The sequence below is a fragment of the Artibeus jamaicensis genome, unplaced genomic scaffold (genome assembly GCF_021234435.1).
Source record: "Artibeus jamaicensis isolate MK-2021 breed Jamaican fruit bat unplaced genomic scaffold, CSHL_Jam_final scaffold_369, whole genome shotgun sequence".
Taxonomy (NCBI): Eukaryota; Metazoa; Chordata; class Mammalia; order Chiroptera; family Phyllostomidae; genus Artibeus; species Artibeus jamaicensis.
Window position 1 is genome coordinate 43,861,038 of NW_026522042.1, and position 22,280 is coordinate 43,883,317.

The 22,280-nt window shown below is 47.3% G+C and overlaps 1 protein-coding gene across 2 annotated transcripts in view; it reads left to right on the forward strand.

Annotated features, from left to right (window-relative positions):
• Window positions 1–22,280, forward strand: part of MAP1B (microtubule associated protein 1B) — a 92,449-nt gene that overhangs the window by 54,283 nt on the left and 15,886 nt on the right. The window contains exons 1-3 of one of the 2 annotated variants that reach the window (XM_037149069.2): window positions 10,645–10,844; window positions 13,818–13,900; window positions 16,315–16,455. In XM_037149069.2, coding sequence (XP_037004964.2) covers window positions 16,324–16,455 — 132 coding nt within the window. In that variant the 5' untranslated portion in view covers window positions 10,645–10,844; window positions 13,818–13,900; window positions 16,315–16,323. Of the gene's footprint in view, window positions 1–10,644; window positions 10,845–13,817; window positions 13,901–16,314; window positions 16,456–22,280 lie in introns of those variants that run through there. The other variant, XM_037149068.2, reaches the window with a different exon arrangement.

A 22,280-nucleotide genomic window follows, 5' to 3' on the forward strand; every position in this document is an offset into this window, starting at 1 on the left:
CTACCCAAGTCCTAGCTGTCTGAAGGCAGATTCTTTGTGTGAAGCCTGAAGTTATAAGAAAAACAGCATCTATTTCTTCTGGAACGAGAATTTTGGTCAGAATTCGGTTAGGAAGCTGCTTCCAGAATTGCATCCAGAGCCTGATGAAGAACAGTTCTGTGCCCTGGCCGGTGTGGCTCAGTTGGTTGGAGCATCATCCCGCACACCGAAAGTTTGCCTCTTTGATTCCCGGTCAGGACATACACCTGGGTTGTGGGTTCGATCCCTGGTCAGGGCATTTAGGGAAGCGACCAATCGGTGTTTCCCTCTCAAATCTATGTTGATGTGTTTCTAAGGTCCAGTGTTCTAACAAGAACACTCTCTCTCGTCCTTCCCTTCTCTCTCCTCAGATGAAAATTAAATATATGTGTGTATATATTTTTTAAAAAGAATAGTCCTGTGAAAGAGAGAGGTGCCCTACTCTTTCTGGACCCTCTTCATTGGAAAAAGGTCAGGCCTTAACAAAACAATTGTGATGGATTTGCCTGAAGTCAGGATGAACAGTGGTCCTTTTCTTCAATGTGGTTTGCACAATAACTCTTTGGAGTACAGCAAACCCTTTGGTACCTGGCTGTGCAACTACTTTAACCTTGTACTGAAGATTCCAAAAAACAAACTGGGGAGAGAGCCAGGAACCTGCTCGTGACCAGCACACTCCAGGCTCTGGCTGTGGGCATGTCAGCCTCATGATTAGGAGCATGGCAAAGTGTTCTAGACTCTCTTAGAAAAGATTCTCAAGCCTGAAACCTGACCCAGGACCCACATCACAGTTTCCTTGGTTTGGGGTCCTTTTGTCCTCGAAGGAGCTGGCAATCGGGAACAAGATTAGATTCTGCTCTTGTTAGAACACTGGACCTTAGAAACATGTCAAGCGCTGCCCACCTCCATCCGGCTCCCATCCCCGTTCGACTCCTGCTGATAAGGGCTCAGGAGGGCTCAATTCTGCCTGCCTCTCCTTGCATTTCCCTGATACCTGAGTTTGAATCGCGTTGGGAGTGCCTGCTACAACCTGAGTGTGCTGTCTCACCTTTCTGGCTTCTCCAGTGACAGCCTCTACTCCAAAATAAATGGGAAAGTGTTCAGTGTTGCTTTCTGGAGCAGAATCAGCTGTTCTGCCTTTCTGTAATACTCCAGAGCTCCTACAGTGAAGCCTGCTTTGATCAGTTCTCCAGAGCTGCCTTCCTTACTTTGGCATTTTTACTGGGACAAAACATACTCCCAACATGCCTTCTTTTACTTGTGAGAGAGCAAAGAATAGTGCATCAAAACAACTTTGCTTGCCAGACATATAGATAATTGCATGTATCTCAAGTGCATAAATACATAAAAAATAGCCGATAGAGAATAATGCAGGATAGGAACGTAGAAAGTGGCTTTTGCATGCTGATTTTCTTATAAGATTCTATTATTTCCCATGGAAATTAAAATCTGGAGATTTTCACCAGAGCAAGTTTTCCCAGAGTCCCAGTTTATTTGCCTTCCTCCCTAAACTTCTAAACTGTAATTTCAATCTTTCTTAGAAGATCAAAGAGGGTGGAATTTACTTGACTGCTTGTCTGAATCACCTCTGCATCATAGGCTTTGGACCTTTTTTCCTCAGGAGAGCTACATGGGAGGTTTCAGAATACATTTATCAATGCCTTGAAAATGTCCCTTAGATTTGATTGAAATCTCTGCTTGTTATATAAATATTAATTAGATATATGGCTCTGTACTTATTCCTGGTTTCTGGCATTAAATGTCCCTAAGTCTACAGATACAGTTATTCAGTCACAGTCTCCCAGAAGAGGTCAAGTGTGGTGTGGGGACATGCCGGGGTACCCCATTCCTAGTGACCTCGTGAAGACCTTGTAATTAAATATAAAATCAAATGATAATAATAAATGGTGGATGACCAGAGGCAAAATTCAATGTACTTGTGTAAAAAAAATGAACATAATTCCTAACACTTTTGGACATCTTTTCCCCCTAATCACATAAAAAGAGCTAAACAATGTCTCCTGTTTCTTTATATACGGCAGTAGGCTTCCTGCTAGTGACGACATCGGCATATATTTTTCATATACTGGAAGTAGGTACCTGATTTGCTCACTTCTGTAGGCTGAGTTTTGATGTACACTGTTATGTTAAATCCTACTTAGAAATTGAATGGCTGTTTGTGTATGACTGTGGATATCTATATTTTCAGTTGTCCTATTTTGCAAAACCATCAGCACCTGAATGCCCATAGGTCGTAGGTTCTGATCTAGGTTCTGTGAGATTGACATAGAAATTGCCAACTTCACAGAAAATTCAAATGAGATATTTTTATGTGAAAGTAACTAAGACATTCTAATATAATTGGATGCAATAGCTCGTTTAAATTCTAGGCACTTCCACTAATTGAGTTATATGGTATAGGGACCATGAATCACTATCAGAATTTTGGAGTAAATGACAACTCAGAATTGATGTAGACAGGGCAATTTCCCCAGAGGAAATAAAATGTGAGCTGGACCTGTAAGGAGTGGATTCAATTTAAGTAAGTATGATGCCTTATTTTATGGCACAGTAAATGGTTTCATCAAACAGCACCCTTTAGTTAAAAAAAAACCCTTTAGGCCAACTTGAATATCTGAGATACTGAAAATTTAGATTACTTAGTGTGAATTAAATGAAGACATCAGTATTGTAAATTACCAGTTTATTTCATGTAAACTTGTAACAGTATGACTGATTGAAGTTGAATGCCATTAGGTGAAATGGAAAGGCACTTTGGCTGACTCGAAAGTGCAGTTGGGTCTGAGTCAGCAGTGAGCTGGGTTCCATACCTCTTTCTTCTCTAAACACAAGAAATAGGATGAAAAACAGAGGGTCAACTCTGTGGATGGTGTTCCTCAGATAACACTAAATTAGTTTACTTTGCCCTTCTGACCAGTATTTTACTATTGAAATGCAGGGTTTGGATTTGCTTAAGAAGGAGACGTGAAAAGTTTGGTTGGAGAAAGTTCTGATGAATTTTCCTGCCTCTGTGCCCACCCAGAGGAGCTGGAACTGCACGGGCCCAGGGTCTGTGGCAGTCTCTGAGACCAGCTAGAGCAGTTAACCTGCCAGACTCAATTTTTAGTCAGTAGGGCTAAAATATCCGCCCAAGCTGTGTGTTCCTTTATCTTACCCAGTCTTCAGCAATGGCACCCTTCTCCTGTTGGAGCAGAGGGTAGAGAAGGAAAATGCAGAAGGGGCTGGAGAGACTCACCTCTCCGCTTAGAGTAAGAAAAGGAGCCCACCAAGCAGGAAAACACGTGAGGCAGGCTGCTGGTTCTGCTGGGGCCATTTGTCAGAGGACAGCGAGAGATCAAGTTGCGGTGGAGAATGTGAAAGACTGGCTTGGAACCATGAATTGTAAGAAAAGACCTCAAAAATGGAAAGAATGTATTCTGGACTCGACAGCCAGGCTCTAAGTGGAACTTCACTTCGGGTCAGCAGGCAGTGCACATAACTGAGTAAAGACCGGTGAAGTCAGGAGGAATCGGGGCCCTGGTGTGGGTTGAATTGCTCTTCAGCACTAGTAGAGGCCAGCCCAGGTTGATGAGGACCGGTGTGCTCCAAGCACCAAGCGGTGACTGGGCGGCACGGCACAGTGGAAGTGGTGACACACACGTGTGGCTGCCGCTCCTGGCAGCACGTGCGAACGAGCCATCTCCACCTCCCCCTGCCAAATGAGGCGGTGTATAAATAAACAAAACTGAGCCAAACTGTAAAAATCACAGCTCCCTTGGGCTAGGCTAGGGCTTTTTGCCAAATACTTGAAGGGATATCAGGTTTACTCATACCAGCTGGAACACAGGACCTGAGCATCCATCCACCTTCCCACTACTTGTTACAGAGGGTGGCAGCGGAGGCACCACTTCAGCAAAGACCAGATCCCGGGTCCCTGGAGTCTCATCCTCCCAGGTCAAGATCCCGACCTTAGGAATCTCTTCCTGGCGGATCACCAAACTGGTTGCTGTGCCCCCAGCCTGACTTGGCCACTGTTGGGCAGCATTGCCCTTTGGGACTTTACTGGGAAAAGACCAACTCATGACATTCTTCTCTGGCCTAGGGCTTCCAAGGGGTTGGTACTTATTAGATACGAGGTGAAATACTTGTTACCTCAGCTGTTTGCATTTCCTTTTTTCTGTTTCCTTTTCAATAGCCAGTACCAAAAGGATTAATTTGATTTTTAGCTGGCTTTGAGGGCGAATAGGCTGATGATTTGGTTCTGAACAGTCATGGATAAGGGAGAAAGGTCAACTGTTTTTCTGGATTTGATCAATGGCAGGAGTTTGATGGCAAATTAAATGTCAGATAAAAAACTGTCAAATGAGTTGAGAATCGATACTTAGTGGGAGAAGTTGTTTGAGCCCTTAATGACCACATTGTTCCCGAGGGAAATAATTCTAGCAGTAGATTCAGACATTAGGATACTGATACATAAAAAACACTGTGAGGATGACTTGAAATAAGGTGACTTACTGTGTTGTTATTGATTAGTAGGGTATTCATCATTTACACTGTCTCGTTTCTCAGCGAAGGGACCAGAAGCATCAATATCGCCTCAGAGGTTGCAGACATGCGATCTCAGAGCCCACCCCCGCCTCCTGAATCAGACAGACCTTCTGGTCAGAGGGCGACCGTGCAATCCGAACTTTAGTGAGGAGCTCTGGTGATCAATGATCGTGGGGCTTGTTACATCCTGAGACCTGCTGGCCTCTAGTCTTTTTCTCCCAGCAGGCAGATGTCTCCTGGACAGGAAATAAAGCCGTGTCCACAGGCTAAGCAGTGTTCAGAGCAGCAGGTATGTAGGTCAAAGTGAGTAGGTTTGGGGTTGAATTTGAAAAGCAGGTAAGAATTATTATTGGATTATACAATGTCTTTGAATGTCTGCCTGGACTCTCCTGTGTGCGGAGGTGGTTTAAGTTTGCAAATCAGCACAGCACTGCGGTCCCAGGTCACCTCAGAGGGCGGGGTGAAGGGGAGCACCGGAGGCTTTTTCTTCATCACCTTCATGGGCGTCCTGGCTTTTGTCCCTCCTTTAGATAACGGTGTTTCCCAAGACTGCTCACGGCAAAAGGCTCTTCCCGTGTCCTCCTAGAGCACCACCTAAAACACGCCGATGCCTCCCCGAGCAGTGCCACTGGCCTGGCCCATTGCCCAAGCATCAGACCCACACTCCTGCCTGCCCACTGGACAGAGCCACCGGGTCCTTTCCCACAGGGACCTCCAACTCAGTGTGCCCCGAACTGAACTCACCCTCATCTGTCTGCCATCCTCCCTTGTAAAATGGCTTATTCGCTGAGAGCCTGGGCTCAGGGCGCCGACCACCTGGTTCCCATCCTAGTCCCACTGTATACACCCAATGTTGCCTGACCGACTGCCTTACGCCTCATTTTCCTCCTGTGACTCGGGACTAGCGCTGGTGTCGTAGGGTTAATGTGCCGAATAAATGTGATGACCGCCCATTAAGAACATGGCCTGGGGCCTGACCCAGGGCCCAGTATTTAGTATGTCTTAGCCATTTTTATTAGTTATTCTGTTATGAGATATTGGCTGAGCTCCTGCGGTGTATCAGATGCTACTTCCCACTTGCATTTCCCAAATGAGATAACTGTCAAAACTCTCAGCCCCTACATTAAACTTCCTTTTCTTCATAGGGAGAGTCTTGTATTTATGTTTTAATTTTGATGCTAGCGTATGAAGGTGGCACCAATTTGCCTGAATTAAACTCCAGAAGACTGTGTCCTTGGTAAATAATCACATTGTCTTAACAAACAGGAAATACGGCATCTCTTAAAAAGGCAGGAGAAGACCAGTGGGATTAAAAAACATTTCCTGAAACTTCTTTTCCCCACTCTTCCACTTCTAGACCGTGGTGGCCTGCATTGCCATTCCTCTGCCCTGAGGACTTTAAAAAAGGGAGAGGGAAAGGGAAGAGGAGAACCTACGGAATGAGATTAGGTGGGAGAAGAACCCAGAAGAGAGGATTTAGAAAGAGGGTGCAGTGAGACCCCTGCAGAAGGACTCAGACCTATTGTCACCTGGCAGTCCCATCTCCCACAGGTTCTCCCAGGGTGAGCGGTAGGGCAGGGGGGTGTAAATAGCAAAATGAGCTTCCTTCTACCACCAGGAGCAAAGCCAAAAGCCAGCCTGCCTGGTACCCAAAGGCTTAGTTGGTCTCTGTGTGCAGTGAACACGTTGAGGACAAGTCTGGGGTGTTGAGCTGTTTGCTTTTGGGGGCAAGACAGGGAAATGCAGATTAGAGGATGGCAGAGACACTGGGGGAGGATGGGGTAGAAGAGCTAGCAGACACTTGAAAAACGTAACCAATGACAACAAAAAGGCAAAATAGTTCATAGGCTCAAATTCTGTAACAACTAAATTCTCTGGAACTAGAAGATATCTAAGGCACAAAAAAAGTTTAACTCTCAAGCATTGATCAAGTTATTACATTACAAAAATTATTTTCAGAGTCTTCTGAACTTGTTTATAATGCAACTCAAGTTTTTATTCTCTTAAAACAACAAGCACTGGGAATTGGGGAGTGATGTGACATACAGGAACATACATCCAGAGATGAAACAAATGCAGAAATAAAAAATGTTTCTCTCCAGCAGAAGAGATACGCCGTTTCCAGGAATATCAGGGGGAACGTGGGAGAGAACTGGGCTCTGATTGTTCTGCAGAAACAAAGAGGGAATTGGCCTCGGGGTGGGCGTGGGAGGCCAGCGTGCCCCACGGAGGGGGCAGTGAGTGATTCAGCAGGCGCTGGCTGGCCAGGGGCTGACCCCGGCAGCATGCACAGCTTTCACAAAGGGGAGCCTTGCATCACACCTAGAAAACTTGAGTTTTGGATGAGAGCGGGTCAGGGAAAGACAGAAAAGAATCGTATGACGGCCTTGGCCATGAGCCATGTCTGCTCTCAACCTGTCTGTCTGTGAGGCCGTGAGCGCATCATGAGGTGTCAGATCTTTGGTCCACAGAGAGAGGGCGATAATTCCTGTTTTCACCACTTCAAAGGGATGTTAGGACGTTTAAACAAGGTCTCACATGAAGGACAAAATGCGCTGGTTAGTGTAAAGCAGTCTACACAAGGAAGGGTTTCCTGCTGTGTTTTTTATTTTTATTTTTTTATTATTCTTTTTGAAATTTATTTATTTATTTTTAGAGAGAGGGGATGGGAAGGAGAAAGAGTAGGAGAGAGACATCAATATGTGGTTGCCTTTCATGTGCCCCCTACTGGGGACCTGGCCTGCAACCCAGGCACGTGACCTGACTGGGAATTGGACCAGTGACCCTTTGCTTCACAGGCCCATGCTCAATCCATGGAGCTACACCAGCCAGGGCTTTTTTTATTTTTTTAATTGTCACCTGAGGACATGCTTTGAGGAGAAGGGAGGGAGAGAAACATCCATCAGCTGCCCCTTGAATGCACCCCTACTGGGGACCAAACTGGTGACATTTTGGTTTACAGGACGAGGACACTCTAACCAACGGAGCCACACCGCTCAGGCATCCTGCTGAGTTCTTGTGATGGGCCTCTGGTGTTCAAAGAACTGGGCGCTGCCACACCACCTCCAGGCACTCACCTGGCACTGAGACGTTATTCCGATCCAGGTAGAAGAGCACAAAGCACGCGGAAGGTGCTCCAGCGTGTGCGTGACCTGAAAACCAGCACGGTTCTGCCATCTTCCTCCCCATGTTTCCTGTTGCCTCTGGCGGCCAGAAAGGCGCCTTGTCCCAGCCTCGGGCCGAGAGCTGCGAGGACTGAGAGATGTGACAGATGGCGAGTTGATTCTGATGTGTGAGGGATGACGGGAAGTCAGACCCCCTCCAGCTGGGAGTTGGACTTCCCTAGAGGGGAAGCCGTACCATCTCCCGGTAACAGCTGGCTGTCTGTGTTCTGTGCTGACGCCAAGCCTTTGGGGACCTGTGTATCCAGGAGACACCAAGTATCCCAACCTTGGTGTTCTCTCAAGAGTGCTTCAGTGGCAGGCCCCAGGGGCTAAGTTGTCTGGCCCTGCCTCATGGTCATGTTCTCCCCCAGGTCTGAGGTGGTTTCATGTTCCAAGGAACAAGAGGATGCTCCTGTTAGGTCAGGATACTCTGAGCCCTCACTCTGGGCACCTGGGAATTGTAGCCTTGTATAAGCCAGGTTCACCCCCATTTCTCTCTCTTTCTGTTTTTCTTGCTTAGAAGTGATGAGGTAGGGTAGAAGGAGACAGGAAGAATCGTGAGGGCTCTTGGGAACAGCCCTTGGTGCTACTTGTGAGGCCTTCTGGCGTGCTCATGTCCCCCTCCTCTGAGAAGGCACCCCAGGAGACATCTTCCTGCCGGTGGGTCTGGGGCCTGCTCTGCACCCGGCGCTGCTTGTGAGGGACCGAGGGGACATCTGCAAGGGCTCTGGGAGAACGGGATTCCCCAGAAAACTGCTGGTGCAGGCGTCTCTCCTCCCACCACACCTGCATCCTTTCTCTTCAGGCTTCGCCCATCTCTCAGCACATTTGCTTGACATGATTATGGGTTTTCCTGCAGAAAGGAGGCCTGGACGTTATTCCAGACAAAACGCTGTTACGAAAAGCTGCTGGGAGAGTGGCTGCTAACTAATTTTAGTTCCAGCACCGAGCACTGTTCATTTCTTGCTTTCATCCGTTGATCTAACACTACCCAGGGGAGTGTTCTGGGTGTGCGGGGTTGGAGGCGAGCTGTGCCCCCTGCACGGGCACTTTAGTGAAGAGGCAGAGGTGAAGGACTCTCACTGCTCATTTTTCTTCCCTCTCTCCCAATGAAGACAGACTTTTGTGTCAAGACATTTTGTGCTTCTGGCCTTTTCTTGATCTACCAACCCTTACTTTTAGCTAAATAATCCTCGTCCTTCTTTACTCCATGCATTTCCCTTTCTAACTCTAGAAACTTCTTTAACTCTAAGATTTCTGCTTCTTCACACTGGAGATGTTTCTAGTGCTGAGTCACAATGCCAAAAGCCTTTTCCCAGAAGAATCCTCTCAGGTTTCCCCTGGGCAAGGGGCTGCAGGAGGAGGTGGGTGGAGGCGGCCCGTGGTGCGAGCCGGTGGAGGGAGGGGCGGAGACCGGTGGGCGTGGCGGCCCTCCCGCTGGAGGCCTCCGCCCTGGTTACCCCTCCACCCACACCGAATGCACATTGAAGATCTTCTTTATTCTTCACTTTCTATTTCTGGATTATGTCTGCACCGTGCTCACTTTTCAGGAAAAGGGAGTTCCACAAATAAATGTCTAGATTGTGATCATTAATAGAAACAGAAATTAAATATTTACCCTGAAGACATACAGAGTTATCCTTCACTTAAAGACAATTTAAAAGGCTTCCGCGTTACTAGTTACTATCTTCATCAAGGGTTTTTTTCCCTTTTCTGAGCACTGCAGCCACTGGAGGCCCAGCGTTCTCTCCTCTGTGCCAGCCTGCTTCCTTCACAGCTGCCTCACTGGGCTGACTGGCGTGGGCGTTCTCTGGCCCCAGCACAGACGTCACAGCCTCCTGTATTCTGGGGCTGCTGTGTGCCAGAGGCAAGTTATATGGAGGTTCGGTTGTGGCTGTGCCTCAGCACTGGGTCTTTGAGTGTAGCCATGGTTAGAGCCTCTTCATAAACCAGGAGAAAGAGAGAAATATGAATATTAAACTCTGTGAAGAAGAGAGCCCATAAGCTTCCTACAAAGTATACACACAGAAAATAACATTTTGTTTTAAGCAATGTTAAAGTCACCTGAATTGTATAGTAAAACCTAAGTCACCAGACTGGCCCAACCTTAAAAGACATAGATGCAATGTTTAAAAAGGAAAACAATCCCAGAAATAATTGAAAATTAAGGCTGATTTGAATGTCAAGCATGGCGTTTGGGAATGTACAGACAGAAGTCTCATTGTCTGCAAGGACTCTGCTGCCTCAGGGGGTCCCCAGACCAGGGTCCGTTGTTTCTAAGGGGAGTAAGACCCCTTTTTCTGTGTCACATAACAGTCCCCCCACCCCTCCTGAGGTAGAGCCTTTGCAATTACACCGAATTTGTAGGGAGTCCTCAAAGCCTGCCTTACCAAAGCAATCGTGACAATCATTCCATCTCAGAGCCCTGCTTCTGCTTCCCTCAGACCAGCGCTGAAGGGAGGGAGGCACCGACTCATCGGGCTGCCCGATGCTTCCCCTGCTGGCTGATTCTGCAGAACCCAATCTCATGCTGCAGAGAGAGGCTGCCCCTGTGTCTTTCTGTCCTGGGAACTTATTTTCTGAAGCGACTGAATGAGACCTTTGCAGGCGAGGGTGGTGGCCTCTCCTTCAGAAAGCCTGGCCCGTTTCCCAGTGTGAAACATTCCCCAAATATGCAACTTTGTAAGCGTCCCGGCAGCCGGGGCCCAGAGCAGCCTCTGCCTGAAGAGCTGGCATCCCACGGGGACGCCAGGACGGGCACAGCGTTCCTGCCCCTCAGGCAGGCCCGGCCCCTGGTTACGTCGTCAGGAGAGGAATCTGGCCAGCAGTCTGGCCGTGACAAGAGCTTGAAGTCTCTCTCTCTCTTTAAATCCCCTCCTTCATTCAAATCCATTCCTATCAAAAGGCCTTTGTTGAAGGAGCAGCCCCAGCATCTTGGTGCAGGGCTGTGTCAGTATTTCCAAAGATGGACAAGAAGAACATCCTTAGTTGAATTCCTGAGCAAAGAGGTCTGAAAATTGACTTGGAAGGAGTAGAGGTACACGGCTCTCACATGGCATTTGTTTTGTTTGTGTGAGTGACGAAGCCACAGACGAAAGGAACTTCTCCTGGATGGTAAGAAGTGCCCTGCCAGGGCGTGTCTGGGGAAGGGCCCGCTGCGCTGGCCAGGCTGTTGCTTAGGTGCTGCATCTGGAAGGATGCAGTTAGCGGGGTTGGGGCAGCGAGTAGACCAAGTAGGGAAGAGGGGGTCTCCGATTTCTTTACCATCTCTTGGGGAAGGAGCCAAGTCTGTTTTTGTGGGCTCCCACAGAACGTAGTAGTGACGACGGCCATATGTGGCGTTATGCTGCCTGGGAACAGGCCAGGAGTTTGATCAAGGAAATGACCATTCGCTTCTCCTTGGTTTTAGGCTTTGTTTAATTTTATTTCAACTTAGTGCTCTTGAAGCCCCTGGAGTCTTTGTTTCCCAGGGACTACTAATAAAAGGACTTAGGGGACAGTTCGTTTTCTGTGTTTGGCTGATTGTCCTTTTATCATTTGCTTATTTAATCTGATGTTCTTTTGCTTGAGCTTTAAATTTAAATGTAATGGTTGTCAAAAGCAAACACCACAAAGCCAAAAAGCGGTGTTCAGCAAATCATAGACTCCAGCATTCATAAACGAACATTTTTTCCTTTGGCTAAGTTCAGTTATTTTTCTTGAGGCTCAGTCCTTCACCTGTTCAAATTGTGTGACACTGTTTTGTTTTGGGGTTTCTTCATATTCAGGCATTGGGAGTAAAGAATCACATACCTTCTCTGAGATGTACCCTCTTTTATGTGGGTGTTCTGCCATGCTTGCTTTTTTGCCTTTGTTTTTGCTTTGTTCGTTTTGTTAATATTCTTCTCCTGATGCTTTCTGGCTTCTTGCTTCTTTAAGCTCATTTTCCTCTGGATTTATCCCTAGCTCTTCTTTGGCATTTAATGTGTGTGCCTTGTTCAAGTCCTGGCTCTTACTCATTGTGTGACCTTGGGCTGCTTAATGGTCTTTGGTAGACCTCACTGTTGTCATAGTAAAAGGGAACATAGTACCTCAGCCACGGAGCTCCTCCAGGGAGTAAGTGAATCAGTACCTGTGCGGTGCTTAGAACAGTGCCTGGCACCATTTCATGTGGGCTCCGTTGGTAAACGCTGGCTGTTAGGAAAGGTGAGACAATGGAAGAGAACAGGCTTGATGATGCAGTGGTGGTATTTCAACATGGGGCAGGGCCGTAGTAGTTCTGGTCTTTGATGATATGAAGGAAAGAAGCCCTAAGCTTCCGGGTGCCCTGGGCTGCTTTTTTTTTTTTTTTTAAACCTCTGTATTGTGGTTGCAATGTGCACACCATACAATTCACCCATTTAAAGTGGACTATTCTATAGGTTTTGGTGTATTACATTATTAATTTTTTAAGTTCTGGTAAAATATATAGCAGATGTAAAATTTGCCCTTTGACATTTTTTAAGTGTACAGTTCAGGGGCATTAATTACATGCACAATGTCATCCGGCCATCACCTCAATGTCCAGAATTTTTCAGCACCCCAGACAGAAACTCTGTGCCCCTTGAGCAGTCAGCCTCTGTTCCCTCTCTCCCAGCCTCCGACAACTTCTCATCTGCTCTCTGACTCTGTGAACTTGCCTGTTCCAGACATCACAAATGAGTGGAATTGCACGGTATTTGTCTTTCTGTGTCCAGCTCATTGCACTTGGCATAATACTCTAAGAGCTCACCTGTGCCGTTGTATGTGTCAGAACTTCATTCCTTTTCACGTCTGAGTAACAGTGCACTGCACGGGCACAGCGCGGTTTGTTTCACCCATAGGTGGACGTGGGTTGTCCCCCATGCTGTGACTAATGCTGCAGTGACTGCTGCTGGCATGCAAACGTCTCTTCAGGTGCCTGTGTTTAGTCCACCCAGGGGTGGAATAGGTCAGTCATGTAGTGATCCTCTTTTAGCTTTTTGAAGAAACACCCAATTATTTTCCAGGAAAGCAGTTGCTTTTTGGTCATTCTGTCTTTTTGTGTTTCTCTCCTTTGGTGTCTGTCTTTCTTAGATTCTATCCCATTTCCTCCCCTTATCCAAGTTTCATTGTGCTTCCAATCTGCAGACACATTCTTACCTCCCCGCCCAACCATGCGTCTCCTCTCACGTGTCTTCTTTGTCCGCCACCCACCGGCAGAGCCTCTGTCACCCACTCTGGCCGCACACTGCCTGATTCCTGTCATCTCATTGTTTAAGTAGGTTGGGGGAGCCTTTGTGGGTTATCCACAGGCCGCAGTCCACTGCATCTGGAGGTGCTTTTGGCCCAGGATGTCTCTAGCCTCCCGAAGGCGTGGGAAGTCAGGGCTGTGGAGCCCCAACACTGCAGAATCCCAGCCCTCCTTGGACCGGCTTCTTCCTCCCCACACACCTTGTGTTGTTGTTCTCCCTCCAGTCGGCTTGTGTTTAGGGGCCCCGTTGGCCTCCCTGTCCAGCAGGAGAGTTATTCCCCACATTTCATGGGCTAACATTTTCTCCACTTTTCTATGAGTAAGTGAATGAATTAATGAATACTCCAACAGCCTGTAAGCCTGCCTCAGACAGCCATTCAGGTTGTTGGGCTAATTGTTAGCTGGGTTTCTGGATGTCATTCATTTCACAATAAGGCTCCTAATTAATCTCAGCACGGTTCTCACCAGAAGAAAGGCTGATAGGGAGAAACATCCCCGATTACCATGAGAAAGGAAATGTCAAGAGCCCTGTGGAGTTTTCCTGGCTTCCACCCCTGTCTCCGATGAAAACCGCCATTAACCCTCAGACAGCCTGGAGATCGGCCATGGAAACTAGGGGGTTATGAGAGCGTGAGGAGCCCCGGACCGCATGGGCCCGACTCCTGGAGAAACCTGCTGAGCTCTGCACACTCTTGCTTAGTAACACCAGTTATGTTTCTCAAAATGAGGCAAAGAATCCTGGTGCCTGGTGCCTTATCAGAAGCAGAAATGCTTCAGCTGCCCCAGAAGCTGTCAGGGAGGTTTTAATCTGGCAAAACTAAAGGCCTCCTTTTTTGTCTGTGTTTTTGTGCCTGCAGGACAAAAGATCCTTCATCACCGAAGTGACGTTTTGGAAACAGTGGTCCTGATCAACCCTTCAGATGAAGCAGTCAGCACTGAGGTACGCATGCAGCGCCGCCGCAGCGTCTCGCTGAGCCCCGCACAGTGGGCAGGGCCTAGCTGCGGAGAGGGACTCAGGAGAGAAAAGTTCTTGGTCCAGGATGCTGGGTCCAGTCAGTGGCTGTTCTCTTAATCTAGCCCACTCCAGACTGCCCTTCCCAATAAGGATAGATGGAAGAATATCCTGGAAGAGGGAGATTTTGTTGAGGCCAGTGGGTAGGAATCTTGGCTGTATGTGGAAGGTGTGCTGTTGGGATGGAATCTGCTAGGAAGTAGCAGGGGAAAGAGATGCAAGCCCTTGGGCTGGGACACCCAGGACCCAAATTTGGAGAAGGGCATCTCAGACACAAGGCCCCATCAGACCCATCCTGCCCACCCAATCACGGTGGAATGCAGGATTGCATGGTGGTCAGGGGCGTGGCCTCTGGTGCCAGAGGACCTGGGTTCTACTTATTAGCTGGTGGCCTTGGGCAAGGTGTCTACTGTCTCTTTGTCTCCATTTTCACTCCTGTAAGATGGAGATCATACAGCGCTTACATTAAATTTTTGTTTTTGATGTTGTGCTTGGGAATATGAAGTACTTAGACCCCAGCATGGCACATAGCAACTAAATATAAATGTTAGCTGTTCTTATTGCTAATGTCACTATTTCCACCATATGAAATTTTTGCCAGAAAGAGCAACAGGGTATTCCAGAGCCCACTGTTGGATAGGGACTTGGCTAAAGCCAGGAGTCTCGGACCCAGGCCACATGAGATGGTGTATCTACATTTACCCTTTTCCTTCATTATGGTTTAGCACCTTTGCTTCTTGGACGTTGCAGTAGTCACAGTCCCTGGGGCCCTTCATTACCTGGAAAGTCTCTTCTGCCCATGCTTTGGGCACCTCTGTGACTGTAGCCTCTTTTGTTAAATTGAGATATTTTACATACACCACTCACATACCACCAAATCCCTGCTTTGAGAGTATATAATTCAGTGGATTTTAGTATGTTCACAAACTGGTACAAGTATCCCCACTAATTACTAAACATCCTGCCCCCAAACCCTAAAATTAATAGTAGTTATTCCCCATTTCTCCCAGTAGCTGGCAACTGCTAATCTACTTTTTACCTCTATGGATATTTCTGTTCTAAATATTTCAGGTAATGGGAATCATACAACACGTGGCCCTTGGTGTCTGGCTTATTTTACGTAGCATAATGTTTTCAGGATCCATCCACGTTGTAGCATCTATATATTGGTACTTTATTCCTTTTTATGGCTGAGTACGCTGCCGTTGTATACATACGCCACATTTTGTTTGTCTGCTGATCAGTTGATGGCCATTGGGTTTGCTTCCACTCTTTGGCTGTCATTATGTAGCTGGTTTTGATCCCACTTTCTCCTGCTTCAGATTAGCAGGAACTCTGGACTTCTCTGACAGTCCGTGAAGGCACTAAGTTGAAGCAAGTGATAGGCTAGCATCTCTCTGTGACTAACAGAATCAGGAAGTAAATACGATGTGAAGAAAGCTGGAGGATGAATATGTATCTGGCCAGACTGCCTAGAACAGCTGCAAGAAATGGAAAAGGAAAAAATAAAAGGAATTTCTTTAAGGAATTCAGGCTTTGCCTCTGCAGCAGGTTGGGCTGGCACAGCTACTTCAGACTACGTGTGTTTGCTTGATTGGGTGGTAGTTGGTTGGAGCAGTGGATCCTCACCCCTGTTTACTTTTGCGTGCTCCTTGAGCAGAACCAGGATAGAATGAATACCTTGGTGCTTAGAGCAGGGTTTCTGCTAAGGACAGGCTGGCATCCTGCCACGTTAAGTTTGCAGAGTTCTTTAGTGCAAACCATTTACAATTCTACTGAAAAGATTCCCATTCAGGGGCAGCCTTTTGTTTATGTTCAGTGTTAGGTACGTGGCTGATCCCACTGTAGGCTGCACCTGGAGCCGTGTGTTGGGTGTGTGTCTTGGAAGGAAAGGGATCCTGGATGGGAGGGACTGACTGGGGACCCTAGTTGGAAACCTCTGTTTCCTGAGGCAGCAGCTGGGGGGACCTGGACTGTACTCAGTGACTCAGCCTGTGAGATATTCATGAAGTCTCAGCCCACATGCTGCTAGCAGACACGGCTGTGGAACAAATGATCACCAGCTACAGAGACAGCTTTGAAAAAGACAAGGAATCTGAGGGGAAAAAGTCAACTACCACTACTGTCTTGGTTGTAACCAAACTTGGAAAATGGCTTTCATGGGGAATCTGATGACCGTAGTCATTGGCTCTGCCCTCCTCCCCAGGGGGAATCTGAATAACCAGGGAATGTGTGATTTCTGTTGGTAATAAACCTCTGGCTTTCCAAGGGCTTGCCCGGTCCTGGAGGCGGCATGGTGGTGCTGCTGGGACTCACGTCCTGTACCCTGTGCTTTGTTCCAGGTGCGCTTGATGATCACGGACGCTGCCCGACACAAGCTGCTTGTGCTGACGGGCCAGTGCTTTGAAAATACTGGGGAGCTCATTCTGCAGTCCGGCTCTTTCTCCTTCCAGAACTTCATAGAGATTTTCACAGATCAAGAGGTGGGTTCCTGCCTGGGAGTATCTAAGCATTGCAGTTGTTACTGTCGTAGCCTCAGGCTGTTCTTTGAAGGCGCTCTGGGGAGATAGAGGAATGGGAGGGACTGTCTCGCAGCAGCCTTTGAAATGAGCAAACCGGGGACCCTACATACTATAATGCTAAAAGTGATTTAGTGCCTCATCACTAAAAGAATTTAGAGCCCTCATCTATAATTAATTGGAAGCATTTTTAATGGTCCAAGATACAGATGGAGGAGGGGTGGAACAGTCGGCACTTTACAGATGGCAAAAATGATGGGAACAGTTGAAAGAAGCCCAAAAGAAAACTCAAGTTCTCTATTTTCTGAAAGAATATTCTAAAAATCTCTTAGAGGTTTGGTAGGACTTAATCGCCCTTCTCTCTTTCATTACTAGAGCATACTTTTCCTCATCTAATGTTTGGTCCCAGTGTTTGAACTTGGGCTGTGTGAACAGCTCCAAAAAGAGAGGGCTCAAGGAAGGGACACCTACTGTAGGAGAAGGGGCACATCCCTGGTTTGCATTCATGCCCCCAGCAAAAAGAGGGCTGAGGTAGCTGGACTGAAGCTGGCCCGTTCATGTTTCTGAGGAACACATCTTATCAAGGATGATATGTGTGAAGCGCTGAAAACTAGAGGACAGCAGTGGTGTTTGGGAATGTCAGAATCAGGATTTCGATCTGGTTATTTCTGCTTGAGAATTTATTCTGGCTGGGCAACTTGTCCTTGCAAAATAACGTGTCTCTTTGGTTTTGTTGATTTGTTTGTAGTAGTCACAGAGGCAGTTTGGGGCTGTCCCCATGGCAGGTTGGGGCCTGCCCCGAGCTGATAGCAGGTTTCCAGAGAGAGGCTGGGGGAGGTGTCGACAGGATGCGTGGCCACGTCTATTTAAAACCGTCTTCCCGGGAACTTCCTGAGATGGCGGCCTCTCGGTCTCAGGGGTGTCGTGAAAGGCCATCTGTCTTTCTGCATTTAACCTCCCCCAGACTGTGCTTCCCGGAGAGGTCCCTGTGTACCTTTCGTCAGTGGCAAGAGCTGTAAATAAACTGCCAGCTCCCTTCGGCTCACCTGGAAGCTTCTATAAAAAGACTGGTCGGTGACGTCACCATGTTTCACTCTCCACCCACTGGGGTGCAGGGATGAAAACCTGTGAAAAGGAACATTTTACTTAGCATTGCCATCTGGGTCTTGAGACAAATGTCCTGGCTCCTCACAGCGAGAAGGGACCCCAGGGCCCTGTTCTCCAGAGCCTGGGATCTGTCTTCCTCCAAGGCACGTCGTCCTCCCTCTCATGTCCCTTGCACCCCCGCACAGTGAAGGCCCAGTAAACCTTTGTTCATTGGCATTGAAATTCCCAGGGCATAATTCTAGTTCTCACTCTACCTGCTGCCCGGGAAATTGGTGCGTGACCACTTTCAAGTCAGAATCTTGTGTCCCCAAGTGCATGTTGTGCCTGAGGGCAAGTGGGGGTTAGTCTGGTAGCTCACACACACTATTAGCACCTTTCCCCAGGGAAGGGAGAGAGCTGCAGAGGCCTGGAAATTGCCCTGTGTCCTAGTAACACCGGTGGGTGGTTAGCTGGCCTGCTGATAGACTCTGAGTTCAGCCTTGAACCCTCAACTCATTTATATGCATGGTTGCCTCCCCTGCATTCCTGTGCAGTTCTGCAGTTAGTTTCCAGTGGCTGGTTTCTGTCCCATGTCATAGTTCCACCCCCACCCCCCAGTAAAACTGAACAGAGGATAAATATAAAGAAAAGGGTTTGTCATTGTCCAATTTTTAAATAAGGAGGTATTACAGCTCATCCATCCAGACTCCAAATAATACCCCTCTTTCTCTTTAAGTAGGGCATAATGTTATGAAATTGTGCTTAAATCATTTTTATTAGCCTACGGAAGTAGAATTTTAGCACAATGGATGGTGCACCTATCAGAATTTACCTCTGAGAAAAAGAACTGGCCTTAACTGAAGAACGTGAGTTCTGCAAAAGGGCAGATGCCCCAGGGTTTGTAATCCCTGGGGTGGATTCTGAAGAGCGTACACCTTCGTTATACTCAGCCTGGTACTGTGTAGGCCAGAGACCCTGTCACAGCCTCCTCTGCCCATCCTATAACCCCTCCCAAATATTTTGGAGAAAGTGATGTCCAGCACATGTGGGAAAGGATCTCTGGGGTTCACCCGGTCAGACTAGATCAGTGGTGTTGGGGGTCGGGGGTGGGCAAGAGAAGGGGAGAATGTTGGGGTGAATTCGCCATTCTTTCCCGCTTGCTGCAACCAGCCCAACTCAGCCTTTATACCTTTGGCATCATGGACTTAGAAGAAGGGCTGCCACGGCTAAAATGGGTTGAAAATCGCTGGACATGGCCAATGGTTACCGGCCTTTTAGTGCTACAATTGCCTGTGGTTGCATTGGAAGAAGGGTTTGAGTGCAGAATGACTTGGTAACCAAGGGACCTTAAACACCATTTGGTGTCCAGTTTTGTTCCTTTTATCCAGTCCTTGATACCTGTTACTGGACAGGGGCCTGGCCCTGAGCGGGGCTGCCCAGGACCAGTGAGAGTGTGTGGGTTCTTGACTTTGTGTAGGAAAGACTTCACAGCACGAGTCCAGGTGACTGTGAGGGTATGTTCATTAAAGCTGGGGGCGCTAAAACAAAAAAGGGCTAGCCCAGAAGAAGCAATAGGAGGGCCTAGGCTGGGCTGCCTTAGCACACTGGGAAGTCAGAGAAAAGGGGGCTTTGGGGACAGGGTCAGGGGATCAGCCTGGGACAAGCTGCCCATTGCCGTAGAGTTTAGGCGAGCTGTGCCCGTGGGGAAAGAAGTGGAGGAAGAAGAAGGGAACGGGAGCGGGGCAGGCTGCTGTCCAGAGGCAGAGCTCACTGGGCTCCATGTCTTGGGGCTTTTATTTCTCTTTTGCAGGTGGGAATTTTGGGGAGGTTTCAGGGGAGGCTTTCAGTAGAAGAGTCATCAGTTTTCCAGGTATGCTCTTTGACGGTCATCGTGTCCCCTGATTGGTCAGTGACGGGGCAGGAAATCTTTAGTCTTTGCAGTTGGTTCTGGCATAATCCAGTTTTGTTGCTTTTCTGGGCCTGGAGCTGAAATACAGTTGAGGCCTAGATGTTATCTTCTAGATGTTATTTCCAGGGAGGAAAGGCCAAGGGGGGACAGGTTACCCTGGGGGTGAGGTCCTTGCTTTCTCTATTTTGCCCCCTGCCTGGCCTTGGGAGGGCAGTGCCTGGTGACCATCTGCACCCGGCTGTAAATTGCTCGGCCATTGGCCATCATGTTCAGCTGTCTGTCTCAGTTTCCCTGTTCTACTCACCGAGGAATTTTCCTCGCTTCTCACTATCCTGTCTCAGTGCATACTCATCACTCCAGAGAAATTAGAAGCAATTTTTGAAACACAAAAATGATACATTTTTGGATGAGAGTATCTTTAAAAAATGAACTTAAAAATAGAACTATCACTGCATTTTGAGCTTCGGATTTTTGGGAATCTTAGTCATTGGAGGTCATCTACAAAACTAGAATTTAGAGTTAAAACAGTCATATGGCAAACGCATCCCTCCCAGAAATCTGAGGATGCTGAAATCACCATCTCCTGGGGATATTTTTTAGTGTTTGTTAGAAAATTTTTTCTTATGTGTCTCATTGTATCTTCAAGGAAGAAATGTGATCTCTATCCCTCCTGATAGTATCTAAGGTACCCTTCCCTAACGCTGCCAGCTTTTTTTCTTACAGATTAATTATTTTCAGTTCCACCCACTGTTCTTCATAGACCAAGATATTAAAGCTTCCTTACATTCCCTGGTCACTGTTTCAGATGTGTTTCACTGGTGGGAAGGGCAGAGGGAGAGGGTAAGGGGAGAATTCAGGAGTTCAGCCTTGGTCCTGCTTTAGTGCTTTTGTTGTCAGACATCGAGTCGGATGTATAGGTCCAGGGCTCAGGGGACTAAGAGTTGGCTGGATATATTAATTCAGAAGCCATCGTCAGCTTCCAAATTAATATATCCTATTATATTATTATAAATGAAAACACAGATGAAGTTGTCTAGAAAGAGCAATGTATTAGAAGAGGAAAGGGTTCAGGTCTAGCATTTCGAGGTTAAGGCCAAGAAAAAGGAGCCAGCAAGGAGACGCATTTCAACACGTTTGCTTGTTTGTTTGTGGTCTAGTTTCTCTAAAATGTCATGACTCACACTGGACACCAGACTCCAGGTTAGGATTGGGAAAGTCAGTGACTTCTATAGTTTTCAGTACTGTGTTTTCTTAAATAAGTCTAAAAATAACTTTTGATTAGGAGCATTTACAATTAAATATCAATGGAGAGAGGATGCAGGCTTTGAGGAGCTCTATAATTCGCATAACTGGGGGCTCCCTTTAAGTAAAAGAAAACAAAATTATTAATACACAGCTAAGTGCAGGGCTTTGGGAGGCACCCGTGCCAGTGAGGGATCTTGAAGCTGAAGCTTCTTCAGCTGTATGATAAATCCATTTGACCATCAAATAAAATCCCCGAGTTTTTTCTATGGATGTTGTTAAGCTACATCTCCAAATCCTGCCTTTTACCCAGTTGCTTTATTGGGCCTCACATTTATCCTTTCACAACATCATTCTGTTAGAGTTGACTTAGCCACCATCACCCCAATGTCCAGAGGTATTGTAAATGTCTTAATTTTGCTGTGCCTCTCGTTTTCATGCCATCACAGACTCGATAATCATGTCTTTGTTTGTCCAAGGACATGAATGAGCCCTGAGGCAGCCCACCATAGACCTCTTCCCAGGCTGACACTGAGCAGCACCGAGTACGTGGCTTGTGACACACCCACCTATTTCTGCTGTCACACTGTTCAGAGATCCTGCTCAGTGTCTTGCTAAAACCCAGACATAATGCGGTTTACTGTATTCCCGCATTAGCCAAGCAAGTAACCTAATCAAAAAAGGGAATGTAGTTAGTAGGCCGTAGCTTAGAAATTCAAATCCTATTTTATTAATGTTATCTGCAGTAAAGCCATTTATTGCCCCTGTCTTCCTTCCTCTTCCAGTATGCCTGCATTTAATTAGAAAAATAAATCGACAGAAAAGGCTGTCTTTGCTCGGAGCAATATTTCTTCCATCTTTGTAAAAATAGGGGAGGGTAGCAATCCTTGTGCTTGAGAAGTACGAGCAGGCTCGGGTCACTTCTCAAGTGCCCACTCCAGCAGGACGGCGCATATTGAATTGATCAAGTTCAGTGCAGTTCAGCAACCATCATGGAGCCGAGGAGAGGTTGGGGAAACAGAGGTAGCCACCACACAGAGATGGAGAAGATGTGTTTCCCCCTATTTAGGAACTTTTGGTCTAATGGACTCTAATAGCTACCACTCAGTGTGATGATGATTTCCAAACGTTTTTAGAAGCCTCCGTTTCCAAGTCGCAAGACTTAGTCGCAAATTTCCTTGCCACTGCTCCCTGGTTGGATCCTCCTTACTGTTCTCATCTCTTCATCGAATGAACACTGATTAAGTGCCACTGCGGGTTGGACACTTGTAAGGGCCAGTCTGTGTCCTCGAGGTGCTCAGTCTGAGGGTGCGTGTGGGAGTGGAGGCCTGGAGACAGGGTGGGGTGGTTACCTGGAGAAGTTTGTTTCCTCTTGTAACTTCAAGGCTGCAGTAGTTGTTTCCCCTTCTCTATTCCTTTCACCTCTCCTTGAAGGGCTTTTTGCAGCCCGTCCCTGCATGGTCTCATCCTGCACAGTTTGCTGCTGTTTATCCGGAGGGACCAGGTTTTCCCTCTCTGAAAAGAAACTTGCACGGCAATGCTGACTTTTTTC